The 15,644-nt window shown below is 45.8% G+C and overlaps 1 protein-coding gene across 2 annotated transcripts in view; it reads right to left on the bottom strand.

Annotated features, from left to right (window-relative positions):
• dusp22a (dual specificity phosphatase 22a) overlaps positions 1–15,644 on the bottom strand; it is a 134,113-nt gene that overhangs the window by 39,224 nt on the left and 79,245 nt on the right. For both annotated transcript variants that reach the window (XM_078210593.1, XM_078210592.1), the window contains exons 6-7: positions 1,841–1,915; positions 1,527–1,698 (exon numbers count right to left, since the gene is read on the bottom strand). In XM_078210593.1, the coding sequence (XP_078066719.1) occupies positions 1,527–1,698; positions 1,841–1,915 (247 nt within the window). The remainder of the gene's footprint in view (positions 1–1,526; positions 1,699–1,840; positions 1,916–15,644) is intronic.

The raw sequence follows: 15,644 nt of genomic DNA, 5'->3' as shown, positions 1-15,644 counted from the left end.
GGGCTTAATTAGCACATTAATGCTCAGTGGAACTTGAACACAAAAGCCATCTCCGGGATACCGAGCTTTGTAAATCCAGACAGCCATCCTGGGATGAGGGGGATGTCCTATGGCGTGAGGCTGAGCAAATTAGGTTCATTTTCTCTGGAGTTTAAGAAGAATGAAAGGCGATCTCATTGAAAAGTACGAAATTCTGAAAGAGCTTGATAGATGGACACTGAGAGATTATCTCCGCTGGTCAGGGGCACTATTTCACTCAAAGGGTAGTGAATTTTTGGAATTGTCTATCTCAGAGGGTTGTGGAGGCTCCATCGTTGAAAACATTGAAGGCTGGAAAAGACAGATTTTTGGTCTCACTGGGAATCAAAGGATATGAGGAACAATCAGGAGAGTGGGGCGAAAGCCCAAGGTTAGCCATAATTAAATCACATGGCAGAACAGGCTCGACAGGCCTCTGGTCTACTCCTGGTTCTATTTCTTCTGTTCTGCAGCCTTTACATTTATCCAGGACAAAATGGGGAGAAATTTGTTCATGTAGCGCTACTTCTAGAGGTGCTATGCAGATTTACATCAATTCCCCAGGGTAGACAGCATTGGTAGCAAGGAGCAGTGCTGCAAAGAAAATGAGCCATGTGCTGCCTGCCCCTAGGCAATCAACACAAGTCTGCATAGCTCTGCAAAATGTCTCCCCCTTGATCCATTTATTTATATTTGTACACAAACAGCGTTCTGCCTCTAACTATTTTTCAGTGAGAACAGTGAAGTCTGTCATATTTCTTAACGTTCCAATAAAACGAGCAGTGCAACTGTTCTATTGATTTCCTCGAAGAGAATTTCCAAAAAGTATACTTAATATCCAGTGAAGGCATTCCTCCAATGGGGTTCATTGAATCAAGAGTCGCTACAGTGCAGAATGAGGCCCTTCGGCCCAATGAGTCTGCACCAACTATCTGACAGAGTATCTTACGAGACCCTCTCCCCATCCCATCCTCATAACCCCACACATTTACTGTCTAACCCGCACATCTTTGGACTGTGGGAGGAAACTAGAGCACCCCAGAGGAAACCCATGCAGACACGGGGAGAACGTGCAAACTCCACGCAGTCACCCAAGGCTGGAATCGAACCCGAATCCCTGGCGCTGAGAGGCAGCAGTGCTAACCACGGTGCCACCGTGTCGTACCTTGCATTATGTCTGGATCTAATAGAGACTAACCCCACAGAAACTGAATGCTATGCTGAGTCAGAAACTCCAGTATTGTTCGACCATGCAATTTCCGACAGGAGCTAGGGATATTCTTGCATTTCTTGTCAAGCTACTCGTGTATTTTATTTAGCATTTCTTACTGACCATTCTCAACAACAATCACAGCAGCACACATTAAATATCACTAACAGTCAATGGCAGTGCATACTTCACGGTGGATAAATTCATCGATCGATACATTTCATTTGGCTTCTTTGACATTGATCATTTAGGGCTAAAACTCAGCATCGCCAGGGCATTGCCCCTGAGCTGTATTTACCTCTTTTACAAGAGTTGCCTCAAACTCTTGGAGCTGTTGCTGGAAGCCAAAATTAGGGCTGACGAACGACCGGGCAGCCTTCACCGCAGACAAGCACTCTTCCCAGCCATAGTCGGTTACCGTCATGAGGTAGGCCACCACCACCGTCGTGCTGCGTGAAACTCCAGCTAAACTGTGCCACGAGAGGCAGAGGGATGACAAAGGAGAAGACGTTTAAGAATGCATCATTCCGCATGATTCTACAAAGGAAGCAGAAAGCAGACATGGATTGACATCCAAATTTTACGCCACTGAGAAGCTGCCACTGCACCTACCAGTGAACAATGCAACCTCCTCCTTGCATTCGACATTCATGGATAAACTTGATACACTCCTTAAAGTGCTGCATCCTAGGAGACATAAATCAATGATTTACGTGAGAAGTCCATTTTCATTATTTTTCAACAAGTTCAGATACAACAACGGAAGATAGATTGTCGTGTGAAAATATGTTGTCCGAGAGCTGTCTCCTTCATCAGATTACTGAGTGGCACGGTGGCACAATGCTTAGCCCTGCTGCCTTACAACACCAGGGACCCGGGTCTGATTCCAGCCTCAGATGACTGTGTGGAGTTTGCACATTCTCCCCATGTCTGCGTGTGTTTCCTCCGGGTGCTCCGGCTTCCTCCCACAGTCCAAAGATGTGCGGGTTGGGTGGATTGGCCATGCTAAATTGCCCCTTAGAGTCAGGGGGAGTAGCAGGGTAAATACGTGGGGTTACTGGGATAGGGCCTGGGTGGGATTGTTATTGGTGCAGGCTCTATGGGTCGAATGGCCTCCTACTGCATTGCAGGGATTCTATAATTATGATTATGAGGGATCTTAATGTGACAATTCTTTGGCAGTCAAATTGGGGCCCTTACCAGTGGAGCCAAATGCACTGATAAGCAAGGGATAGCAACAGTGTATTATCTTTTCCATTGATTATGAGCAGTTACATGAGCCTGAGGGTGTGAGGAAGCCATTTTGCCATGGATGTGTCTGTAACTGGCCAGTTTATTCATTTAGTGATTATCAATTCTGCTCCCCCTCACCATGGGGCTCAGCAGTTGTTCCCTCAATAATGTCTCTGTCAAAAAAACTCCAGTCCAATTCTACACACTGCAGGAAAGATGTGAAAGCTCAAGAGAGGGCCCAGAAAAAGTCCACAAGAATGGTTCCAGGAATGGGGAACCCCAGTTACACGGATAGATTGGAGAATCTGGGGTTACTATCCTCGGAAAAGAGAAGGTTGAAAGGATTAAAAGCAGAAAGTGCCAGAAAAGTTCAGCAGCTCTGGCAGCATCTGTGGAGGGAGTTACAGAGTTAACATTTCGAGTCCCGTATGATTCTTCCTCGGAGCTGAAGAGAGGTAGAGATTTGATGATCGGACATTTGATGGAGACGTGCAAAATCATGAAGGGTCTAGTCAGAGTAGATAAGGAGCGACTGTTCCTGTTGGCGGAAGAGTTGAGAACCAGAGAGCGCAGGTTTAACATGATTGGCAGCATAATGAACGAGCGCTACCAGTGACAAATACCAGGTCAGTGATGGTTAAAACCAACTCCTTATCTTGGTTCTAATTCCTGCCACCACCACCTTTCCCTGGTGATCAGGGCTTGGGGCCTAGTCTGTCCCTCACACTGTTTCTTAAGCAAAGAGGCAAACAAGGTTTTATTAGTTACCTCTGCTGTTTCGTCCTTTTAAATGCTATTTTTTATTAATTACTCTGTTTTCTTCATACCATAACTTCTTAAAATTCATGTGTAAATGTTGTGCCAAATTCGATTTCAGGGGAGAGGGAACAAATGGGTAGGGTCTGGAATGCACTGTCTGAGAGTGTGGTGGAGGCAGATTCACACAGCGAGTGGTTAGGATCTGGAATGCACTGTCTGAGAGTGTGGTGGAGACAGATTCACACACCGAGTGGTTGGATCTGGAATGCACTGTCTGAGAGTGTGGTGGAGACAGATTCACACAGCGAGTGGTTAGGATCTGGAATGCACTGTCTGACAGTGTAGTGGAGACAGATTCACACAGCGAGTGGTTAGGATCTGGAATGCACTGTCTGACAGTGTAGTGGAGACAGATTCACACAGCGAGTGGTTAGGATCTGGAATGCACTGTCTGAGAGTGTGATGGAGACAGATTCACACAGTGAGTGGTTAGGATCTGGAATGCACTGTCTGAGAGTGTGGTGGAGACAGATTCACACAGCGCGTGGTTAGGATCTGGAATGCACTGTCTGAGAGTGTGGTGGGGACAGATTCACACAGCGAGTGGTTAGGATCTGGAATGCACTGTCTGAGAGTGTGGTGGAGGCAGATTCAATCATGGCTTTCAAAAAGGAATTGGATAAGTGCCTGAAGAGGAAGAAAATTTCGGGTGACGGGGACAGAGTGGGTGAGTGAGATTCGCTGAGTTGTTCCTGCAGAGGGCAAGCATTGACACAAGGGGATAAATGGCCTCCTTCTGTGCTGTCACCAATCTGTGATAAATCAGGCGCTGAAATAAGCAGACATAATGTTAAGGATTTAATATTGTTCTGAAGAGGTAATAATGACTCTACTCAAAAATATTCACTAATAACCATGAATCAAATAATTTCTGTAATCCACTGAAAAGAGCTCTGAAGAGATGCAAGTCCAGATATTATATATGGAAACAAGATACTTTCTATGGCTCCTGCTATGTCCAAGACCACAAGAAACTACAAAGAGTCATGAACGTAGCCCAATCCATCATGCAAACCAGCCTCCCATCTCTTGACTCCGTCTTGACTTCCCCCTACCTCGGAAAAGCAGCCAGCATACTCAAGCATCCCATACTCTCACCTTCTCCCATCAGGACAAAGATACAAAGTTCTGAGGTCACACAGCTTCTTCCCTGCTGCCATCAGACTTTTGAATGTACGTACCTTATATTAAGCTGATCTTTCTCTACACCCTAGCTATGACTGTAACACTGCATTCTGCACCCGCTCCTTTCCTACTCCCCTATGTGCTCTATAAATGGTATGTTTTGTCTGTGTAGCACAAGAAACAATACTTTTCACTGTATCCTAATTGATATAAAGCAGAGATTGATTCCCCCTCTGAGAATTAGCACCAAAACATCAAAAGAGGAGTACCTCATCTTATAATCTGTAAACAGTGTGTGTGAGGTAGTGTAACCTGCTCTTCAGCAACTTCTCGTGGTTAAATACAAAACAAATCCCTGACACTCTCTCTAAAATCAACACGTAACAATTTATTTATCTAACTAACAGCGAACAAATTAACTAAACTATTAACAAACCGAATAAACCCCTTCTAACTATTCACCATTCCTGAATAAAACAAGTAAATAGTCTCACAACACCAGGTTAATGTCCAACAGGTTTATTTGGTAGCACGAGCTTTCGGAGCACTGCTCCTTCATCAGGAAGGGGCGGTCCTCCAAAAGCTCGTGCTGCCAAATAAACCTGTTGAACTTTAACCTGATGTTGTGAGACTACTCATTGCGCCTACCCCAGTCCAACGCCGGCAACTCCACATCATGAATAAAACAAGATTCTAGTGGTATGCGGTTCCAATAAATACAATTCCCACTCATTAACAAAAGTAGAATTTAGTCACTCTCTCAATTACAACCAGATTTTGTGTCTTCTGAATATTCTGGGCCTGATTCTTCTGTCTGGAACTTCTTTCTTCTTTGGTACCTTTGCTATCTAGATAGTGCTTTCTCTAAGACATAGATGAAGCTATGAGAGCCAGCAATTCTCTCTCTCTCTAGAATTGAGAGCTGAGACCTGTTATCTCTGGCAGGTGCTCTCTCTTTTTTGTCCCACTGCTCCCTTCTTTTATACCCGTGATGACATATCAATATTTTCCACAACAGGATTGGTCCTAGGGGTTGTCAAAACCAGCAGATTTAAATTTAATAGATTCTTGGTATCTAAAGTGTCAGATTCAAATTGATTGGTTAAATTCAAAAGCCTGTTGTCCTGGCAAAAACTGCTGGTTGGCCTTTCAATACAAATGGTTTCAGTTTGGCTCCCTATGTGCTTGCATTTTTTATTAACTCTCTAAGCACAGAAAAAGCACCTCCTTTGAAAGGGACCAAGCAATGCTTTTCCCCCCCCCTTGCATTTTACAATTTTACCATTCTTACAAACACCAAATTCTAACTTCCTACCTCTCAGTCTACAATTACTCCACTCAACTTCGCAACACAAAACATGTGACAATAATAAATCAAATCAAACTTTGCACATTCCTGTAACTTTCCTTTGCTCTTAGAAAACATTGTTAAAATATCAGTGTAATATCAGATGAATGCATTTAACTTCCTTCTCCTTTTAGGCTACTCTTTCAAGTTTGTGCTCCGCAAGATGATTTATTTTGTGTAATTGATTATATGAATTTGCAAACTGAAAATTGAACCTGAAGTTGAATATCCAACTGGATTAGAATACTAACAATCAACTCTCTCGCACACATGATCAAACAATGACTGTTTTCAGGTATAGGTGATTTTAACTGATTCTCAACAATACAACATGTTTTCAGCTAAAGCAGCTTCATGGGTTGATTGTCATAAAGAGTCTCTTCATACAAAAGATTAGCGGAGATTTTGAGAAGAATAGTAAAATAAAGATAAAAATAAAATAACGACATCCAATGGTCACTTAAGTAAAATTATGCTAATTTACCAACTTAACAGGAACTATTGAACAGTTTGACCTTTGCTCATGAATTTCAACTTAATGCAAATCCTCCCAGTCTACAAATAGAACGTATCCGATACAGAGAACTAAAGCATTAAAAGATGAGTGATGAAATTTATTTTCTTCCCCATTTTGTTCTCTGCTCAATCCACCCTGCCTCCTGTTCACTGCCCCCCTCTCTTCAAACAATTGATCCCATGTTGGGTTTATGTTTTCTTTTATTCATTCAGGAGATGTGGGTGTTCATTGGTAAGGCCAGCATTTATTGCCCTAACTTGCCCTTGAACTGAGTGGCTTGCTAGACCATTTCAAAGGGCAGTTGAGGAGTCAACCACATTGCTGTGGCTCTGGAGTCACATGTAGGCCAGACCAGGTAAGGACGGCAGACTTTCTTCCCTAAAGGGACATTAGAGAACCAGATGGGTTTTTGGTCACCAGTAGATTCTCAATTCCAGATATTTTTTGTTGAATTCAAATTGTACCATCTGCCGTGGTGGGATTTGAACCCAGGTCCCCAGAGTATTACCTTGGTTCTCTGGATTACTAGTCCAATGACAATACCACTATTCTACTGCCTCCCTCCTTGTGTTTTAAATGGTACCAGGCACTGATGTTGTTCCATTGTCTGAGGCTGGGGGTGCACTGACTGTTGCTATGGGGATTTTAGGTAGCAACAGCAGACAGGTTTATTTAATGGATGTTCATAGTCCAATGTTCAAATCCCAACTGCAGGCAGCCTGTGGAGACCTCAAAGACGTCATGGAGTGATCGCATGACCGTCCTCTGAAAAGGGTCACACCACAACACAGTAACTCCCCCAAATCCATCAAGGAGAGATGTCCTCCTTCCTGATCACCAGAGGGTGTTAATCCCTTGCTGGGGTACAATTCCACTGGCACTGATCTACATCCACTATCATTCATTATCCATCTCCACATTTCCATTCTATTAAGGATAGCAGGCAATTTCTCAAGGTGGGAGGCCCAGTCAGCGGGCCCACAACACAAGGCAGCTAGCAACCACACTCACCATCCCCCTGCATCCCCCTCAAGGCCCTCCAGTTTTAGAATCCATAGAATTCCTACAGTGCAGAAGGAGGCCATTCAGCCCATCCGAATCTGCACTGATCCTTCGAAAGAGTACTCTACCTATCCAACTGTCCTATCCCTGTAACTGGCATTGATCATGGCCAATACATCTAACCTCCACATCTTTGGGAGTGCAGGAGGAAACCGGAGGTAACCCATGCAGACACGGGGACAACATGCAAACTCCGCACAGGCAGTCACCCAAAGCTAGAATCGAACCCAAGTCCCTGGCGTGTGAGGCAGCAGTGCTAAACACTGTGCCACCCTGCCGCCCCTTTGAGTCTCTATCTAGCTTCTCCTGGAAGTTGCTACTGAACTTGCTTCCACTGCTTTCAGGCAGTGCATTCCAGATAAAAAATTCTCCTCATCTCACTTCTGGCTCCTCTGCCAATTAGCTCACTTGTGTTGAAGTTGTGTGAGATTCATACAGAAGATGTCTTGGGGACTGCCATTTCTATTGCTAAGAGCTAAATAGAACGCCAACTCACTTGCTCTTTTAACCGTGTTGCTCTTGTAAATCGTTTATCATTCATCATAAAAACCTAAAAATAATAATTTGTTTTTGGGTATAAATCACTCTCCGATTTGAACTAAGAACTCTTTTATTCTGTAGCTAAGGAGATTGCTTCACCATTTCCTGATGCATTATTAAAAGATGTGACAAGCTCCTCTATTTTTGGCTTTAAGAATTTACAGTCTCTTTTTCATTCAGAGGCCTGTGTTTCTTTTTCTCTTGAAGCCTTCCCAAGGGTTTCTCCTTTAGATACCAACTCCAGCTCGATGCCCATTAGCTGCAATGCACCTGCAGTCTCAATAGACACAGGGACCACAAAATTGAGAAGTAATTCACTACCACAGAATGTAGTTGAGGCCAAAATATTGTCTGATTTCAAGAATAAATTACATATAGCTCTAGGAGCTAAAGGGATCAATGGATATGGGAAGGGGGGGACCAGGATATTGAATTCAATGATCAGCCATGATCGAAGTGAATGGTGGAGTAGGTTCGAATGGCTTAATGGCCTACTCCTGCTTCTAGCTTCTATGTTTCTATGTAACGGGTTCACATATGTACATAGGAGCCCTGTTCTGCCATTCAATAAGATCATGGCTGATCTGATTGTCAACTCAACCCCACATTCCTGCCCAACCCCCAATAATCTTTCACCCCGATAACCTTTCACCCCTTGTTACACTGCTAAAGAAACGGACAGATACAAAGAAGCTCCGGTGGGAAGTACTCAAACTTGGAAAATAAATGCTGCCTTTCCATGGGGCCGGTAGGGCCAGGGTGGGGGGGTGTGGCAGTGAGGAGGCACCAAGGGATTGCCGGTGTACTGATGAATGAAGAGGATCTAGTGTATGGCTGAGACAGTAATGAGCATAAGTCAAACCAGTGCTGAAAAAGCAGCTCATCTTAAACTAATTGTCATTTAGGGATTGGGCCAACTTGTCGCCAATTGGCGCTGCTTCCCATTGGTTCCAGTTGACGCCAGATGTCACCATTTGTCCACGCCTCCAGTTGGAACCAGTTGTCACCAGTAGCTCCAAACACCCTCCTCCTACTTACAACATCGGGAAGCAAAACCACGATTTATACAACAGCTTTATGGTAATTGGGTTCCCTAAAATGCCTCATAATTCAAATAACAACCTATTTGTGGCTCTTACAAGGCTGGTATTTAAGCTGAGTTGCGATGTCTGACTGTTAATTGGAAGCATTAAATCTTTTTAAACAGTTGTACGACAACCAAGCCTTTTTGATGTATTTAATTCTATATGACATCAAATGTAGAAATAAGTAGCATTGAAGTCGGCTATTTTCACTGATAGAGACATTCAACATGAAGTTATGTCAGTATTGATCTCCCTACTTGTCTATATACATTCACTTCAAAGACTCGAGTCAAAGCTGTCAGGCTCAAACCCACTCTCCATCCTCCTCACCAATTAAAGTGCAGATTCTCCACCCTGACATTGTCAAGTTCCTTTCCATTTTCGTTTGAAACAGATTTGCAAAAAGCAAATTTCAAAACTGAAAGATGTGGTAATGGACGGCTTTTGCCGGCAGGGAGAATGAAGAACGAGTACAATTCAGGCTCAGTCACGGCTGAAATGTGGCTTTTGTCTGGGGCGAGATCGTGGGCTAAAACACTGGAAAAGGCCTATGGGCCAATGCAGAGATCACAATGGGGCGTGTGCTCAATGGAAGAGATGCAGGCAGCAAGCAAGCTTTCTGCTTCCTGTTCACCTCCATGATTGTGGCGTGCAGCCCAGTACCAGTCATGCTGCTGAATGGTAGAACGCAGAGATTGGCTTGTGTGAGGCCAGCACAAATTAAAGTCTGCACTTTGAAAAGCCAGTCTGCCCTCCTTAAAGCAGAAGGTTCACTCTTGTTGTGGCAGGTGGCATAGCTGGATGGAAAAGATTTTCTTAGCAGGAAACGACCAGAGCACAGGAGCAACAAGCCGGAGAGAGGGCGGTGGGTGTGTGTGTGTGTGGGGGGGGGGGGGGGGGGGGGTGCTCCCAGGTTCAGCATAGGATGGTTTAGTGCAGGAGATAGAAAGGAGGAGAGAGTGTCATCCTTCTGCAAAGGGGCCGTGAGGCTCACAAGACAAGCTCTTAGAAGAGAATAGAAGCAGATAGCCAACAAGGTCAATGCCAGGACTCTGGCCCCTAAGATCAGTGTGGGAAAAAGTTCAATGACTTTGTATGAATAATCAAGGTCAATGGTCAAAAGTTGTCTATTACTACACCATCAATCTCACACATTGCCCAATGCTGCACACCCACACCACTGATCCAAATCACAATCAGAGCTCATGTCTAACAGTCATTGTTCCACTTCTTCCTCACTGACTTACCATTGCTGTAAACCTCACCATACCTCGCAGCATCCACATACTTCCAGCCATTCAGCGATCACAGGCACATCTTTTAACCAGACTGCAACACATTCACTCATAGCCTTTCCTCTGTGAGACAAAGTGGTCGGTAACAGTAGAGAGCAGCAAAGAACTGCAGGGGACAGGTATATCTCCAATTCCTCACCCCTTGTAGTAAACGGCATTCCTCATCATTGGCTTGATCTTCAATGAAGCAGTAACATCCAGCACCGTGAAAGGTGATGGTATATTTCTGCCTTATGCACCACCTGAAATCCAATTTCAACCTCATTTTGCGAACTGGTATCAAACACAAGCTACAGATAGTGTAATCATGCACCGTTTGCTTTGCACATTGTTCATGAAGGCCTTCTCGACCTTACCCCTCACCTGGGTGTGGTGATCCTCAGGTTAAATCAGGGGGCGGCACGGTAGCACAGTGGTTAGCACTGCTGCTTCACAGCTCCAGGGACCCGGGTTCGATTCCCGGCTTGGGTCACTGTCTGTGTGGAATTTGCACATTCTCCCCGTGTCTGCGTGGGTTTCCTCCGGGTGCCCCGGTTTCCTCCCACAGTCCAAAGATGTGCGGGTTAGGATGATTGGCCATGTTAAAAATTGCCCCTTAGTGTTCTGGGATGCATAGGTTAGAGGGATTAGTGGATAAAATATGTAGGGATATGGGGGTAGGGCCTGGGTGGGATTGTGGTCGGTGCAGACTCGATGGGCCGAATGGCCTCTTTCTGTGCTGTAGGGTTTCTAAGATTCTAAGAAATCACCACCAGTCACATGGCCACCTGGGACAATGGCGACTGTGGAGACTCCGCTCACCTGATGAAGGGGCAGCGCTCTGAAAGCTCGTGCTATCAAATAAACCTGTTGGACTTTAACCTGGTGTTGTGAGACTTATCCCTGATGATGAAGGGCGTGAGGAAGAGCAGTGCTTAGAGGAAGAGGCACGATCACATAATCTCCCACTGGTTCAGATACTGGCATTGTACATGTCTAGAGCGTGGTATGGAGGAAGGATGTACACATGGGGGGCTGCAGCAAGCCCAGGCTGCAGCAATAACATGCATGCCAGCTCATCATACGCAGAAGGTCATACATGAATCCTGCAGCATACGACACAGATGAGGCCCATGACGGAGTGAGGTACAGGTAAAACCTGATGGACATTCACACAAAATGCTTGGCACAGAGCTTAGACTCCTTCCTTTTCAACTTCACAGCACTGGCTGACTCCACTGTATTTTTTTTAAGTTTATTTATTAGTGTTGCAAGTAGGCTTACATTAACACTGCAATGAAGTTACTGTGAAAATCCCCTGGTCGTCACATTCTGGCACCTGTTCGGGTACATTGAGGGAGAATTTAGCATGGCCAATCATAGAATCATAGAAACCCTACAGTACAGTAAGAGGCCATTCGGCCCATCGAGTCTGCACCAACCACAATCCCACCCAGGCCCTACCCCCACATATTTTACCCGCTAATCCCTCTGATCTACGCATCCCAGGACACAAAGGGGCAATTTTAGCATGGCCAATCAACCTAACCCGCACATCTTTGGACTGTGGGAGGAAACCGGAGCACCCGGAGGAAACCCACGCAGACACGAGGGGAATGTGCAAACTCCACACAGACAGTGACCCAAGCCAGGAATCAAACCTGGGTCCCTGGCGCTGGGAGGCAGCCGTGCTAACATAGAACATAGGAAATAAAACAGAAAATAGAAGCAGGAGAAGGCCATTCAGCCCTCCGAGCCTGCTCCACCATTCATTTTGATAATAGCTGAGCAGCAAATTCAATATCCTGATCCCCCCCTTCCCCCATATCCCTTGATCCCTTTAGTCCCAAGAGCTATATCTAATTCTTTCTTGAAATCACACAACATTTTGGCCTCAACTACATTCTGTGGTAGTGAATTCCACACATTCACCACCATCTGGGTGAAGACATTTCTCTTCATCTCAGTCCTAAAAGGTTTACTTTTTATGACTCCATAGTTCTGGACTCCCCCACCATTGGGAACACTCTTTCTGAATCTACCCTGTCTAATCCTGATTTAGGTTTCTATGAGTTCCCTTCTCACTATCTCTTGAGTGAAAACTAAAGATCCTAGCACTAATTTGAAAATTATTCCCCGTGTCCTGGTCAATATTTATCAATCATCCACCATAATAAAACAGATGATTTTGTCCTCAGACTTTTCCTCGCTGGGCCTTGCTGTGTGCAAATTGGCTGCCATGTTTCCTGCACTGTAACAGTGACTGTGCTTCAAAAATATTTCATTGGTGGACGTCCTGAGGTCGTAAAAGGGTCTATATAAATGCAAAAGTGAAAGACAAAAGCTGAGGGGAGATAGAGGTCTACAAAACTATCAGAACCATAGACAGAGTGGATAATTAGAGGCTTTTTCCCAGGCTGGAAGTGTCAAGGGGGCACAGGGTTAGGGTTAGATGAGAGAGGGAAAGTTTAAGGGAGATGTGCTGGGGAAGTTTTTCACGCAGAGTGATGGGTGCCTGGAACGCCCTGCCAGAGGAGGTGGTGGAAGCAGGCACATTAGCAACATTTAAGAGACATCTGGATGGGTGCATGAATAGGGAGGGAATAGAGGGATATGATCCAGGAAAGGGCAGAAGATTTTTTTTTAGTTTAATAGGGCATTATGATCGGTGCAGGCTTGGAGGGCCGAAGGGCCTGTTCCTATGCTGTACTTTTCTTTGTTCTTTGTTCTTACGGCTTTCATCACCTCTGTATCACTTCACCGTAGAATGTTCCTCCACCCATTCTTTAAGTACAAGGTAAGTGACCCAGTCTTCGATCAGACTTGTGTGTTTTTGGAATTGTAACTGGAAAGTTTTATGCCTCTATAGCTTATGCTCCTTTGCCTTGTACTGTAAGGAGCAATGGCTCACCCATATGCATTTAATTCAGCACTGGCTATTTATATTCTATTACACAACACATGGTTTAAACACTAACTGCCCACTCCCACAGAAAAGAGGAATCGAGTTGTTATTTAACTTTACCCAAGAAAATGGGAATTAATAAACATTCAGTGGGCTGTTCTCAGTCCAACTGCAAATGAAAAAAAATATGTAAGGGAAAAGTAAAAGTGTTTGTCAGGCACTGGTTCGCTGATATGTTAATAGTGCCGCATGGTAGGACAGCAGATGGTTGTCAACAGTTCAGCAGTTGTTGATCTGGGCTGTACTCTCAAAGAGAGGTGTGGCTCAGATACCAGGTGCTTCCTGACAGGCTATGAGCAACAGTTCAAGGAGCATCTCAAGCCTGGGCGGTTCTTATGAAATCGCTTCTTAGCAGTCTCAAGACTTGCGGGGGTCGGGGGGAGGGGGAGGGGAGGGGGGGCGGAGGGTGGTAGCATTGCGACCAGGGGTAGCTGCCCAGCTTGTGAGCCAAGGTCTTGCAAAGCCGAAGGGAAGAAAATCAAATGAGGGGAATTGTTAAAGTGAAGCAGGAGAAAAGGAGTAAAGCTGACTAAATGTCTGCTCCAAAGATGTGCGGGTTCGGTGGATTGGCCATGCTAAATCACCCCCTTAGTGTCAAGGGAACTAGCTAAGGTAAATGCATGGGGTTACGGGGATAGGGCCTAGGGGGGAATTGTGGTCGGTGCAGATTCGATGGGCTGAATGGCCTCCTTCTGCACTGTAGGATTCTATGATTCTAAATGGAAGACAATAGGCTGCAAGTAGTTTAACACAAAGCGGGGGGAAGACTGAATACGGCCTATTTTTGAGTCCGATCCCATTGATCTCACCTCAGCCATTTCATGATGTGCTGTGGACTGGCTGCACACTCCACAAGGGACCCCACAGCCTCCCAGGCAAGAGCAACACACAGCGAGACTAGGCCTTAAACTGAACTGCACTCATGCAACATCACTGCACACCCTCAGAAAGGAATGCAAGCAGTTGACCAGGGCGATCAATTCCTGGAGTCCAGCCTCCAGGACCTAACTGCAGTGCTGGGAAAAGTTCAATGACCTTACACGGCTGGTTAAGGTCAGTAAGTGCTTCTTCCCTTTACATCTCCTGCCGACTGCTCCACCAACCACTCACACTGCTCAGTGTGCTAAACCCCCACCACTCACCCAGCAATCAGGATCCATCCCTAACACTCAGATACTCCAGTTCACCTTCTGATTCCTACCAATGCTACCAACCACACACCCACCTCTCACAGCATTGACATACCTCCAGCTAATCAACCATGGCAGGTACATCACTCAAATACACTGGAACATACTCACAGTTTTCCCACTTTCTTGCAGGGGCAGATGACACAAACCTGCAGGGAGCAGCAAAGAGCCTAGATGATACTGGCAAGCTTGTGTCAACTGAGCTCTGCGGAGGAGATGGTACTCTGCATCTTGGGCCCAACTTTGACTGAGACCATTGTACAGAATCCCTACAAGTGCAGAAGGCGGCCATTCGGCCCATCGAACCTGCACTGACAACAATTCCACCCAGGCCATTTCTCTGTGACCCCATGTATTTACCCTGCTAATCTCCCTGACACTAAGGGTCAAGTTAGCCTGGCCAATCCACCTAATCTTTGGACTGTGGGAGAAAACCGGATCACCCGGAGGAAACCCACGCAGACACGGGGAGAACGTGCAGACTCCACACAGACGGTGACCCAAGCCGGGAATCGAACCCGGGTCCCTGGCGCTGTGAGGCAGCAGTGCTAACCCACTGTGCATCCAGTGTTACTGAGAACATTCAGGATGACAGCATCTCTTGATCTTATGTCCCTTCTCAAATTCCACCTCACCCTCATCCTCTGTTCTGGCAGGAAATGCAGTCTACAGAGGGTGTGACTATAGGCCTCCAGCTCTTCACCCCACAGCCCCACACACCAGCAGCCCCCCTCCCCCCCCACCCCCCCCACCACAGAATCTAACCCTCCCCTTCTGTCTTTCTGAATCCAGATACCCAAGGACACCGATGTCTGCAGCCTCACTGAGAAGGGTGAGAGAAACACCAGAGTTCTGGTGAAGAAACACCATCACTTGATCCGACAATCCCTTGAGTAGTGCTCATTGAGAACTCTGATGGTGCGACACGCTGGAGAACACTGAAGGAGAAGGGCATTGGCACACCCCAAAAGACACACAGAGACCACTCCATCTGACAAAGGAGCATTGCTCCGAAAGCTTATGGTATTTGCTACCAAATAAACCTGTTGGACTTTAACCTGGTGTTGTGAGACTTCTTACTGTGCACACCCCAAAAAGCCAGGGGTCATTGCCAGAAAACATGGATGACCGTGAAGCTCATTCATTCCAGGGTGGAAACGACGGCCAACACCATGACAGCACTTGCAGACCCAGCCACGACGTAGTTTCCGGTGGCTGATGTCTCAGCTTCCATTGCAGCACAGGCAGAAGCCACATC

The sequence above is a fragment of the Mustelus asterias genome, chromosome 4, assembly GCF_964213995.1.
Source record: "Mustelus asterias chromosome 4, sMusAst1.hap1.1, whole genome shotgun sequence".
Lineage (NCBI taxonomy): Eukaryota > Metazoa > Chordata > Chondrichthyes > Carcharhiniformes > Triakidae > Mustelus > Mustelus asterias.
Note: the sequence above shows the minus strand (reverse complement) of the source record. Positions and strands in the feature narration are given on the sequence as shown.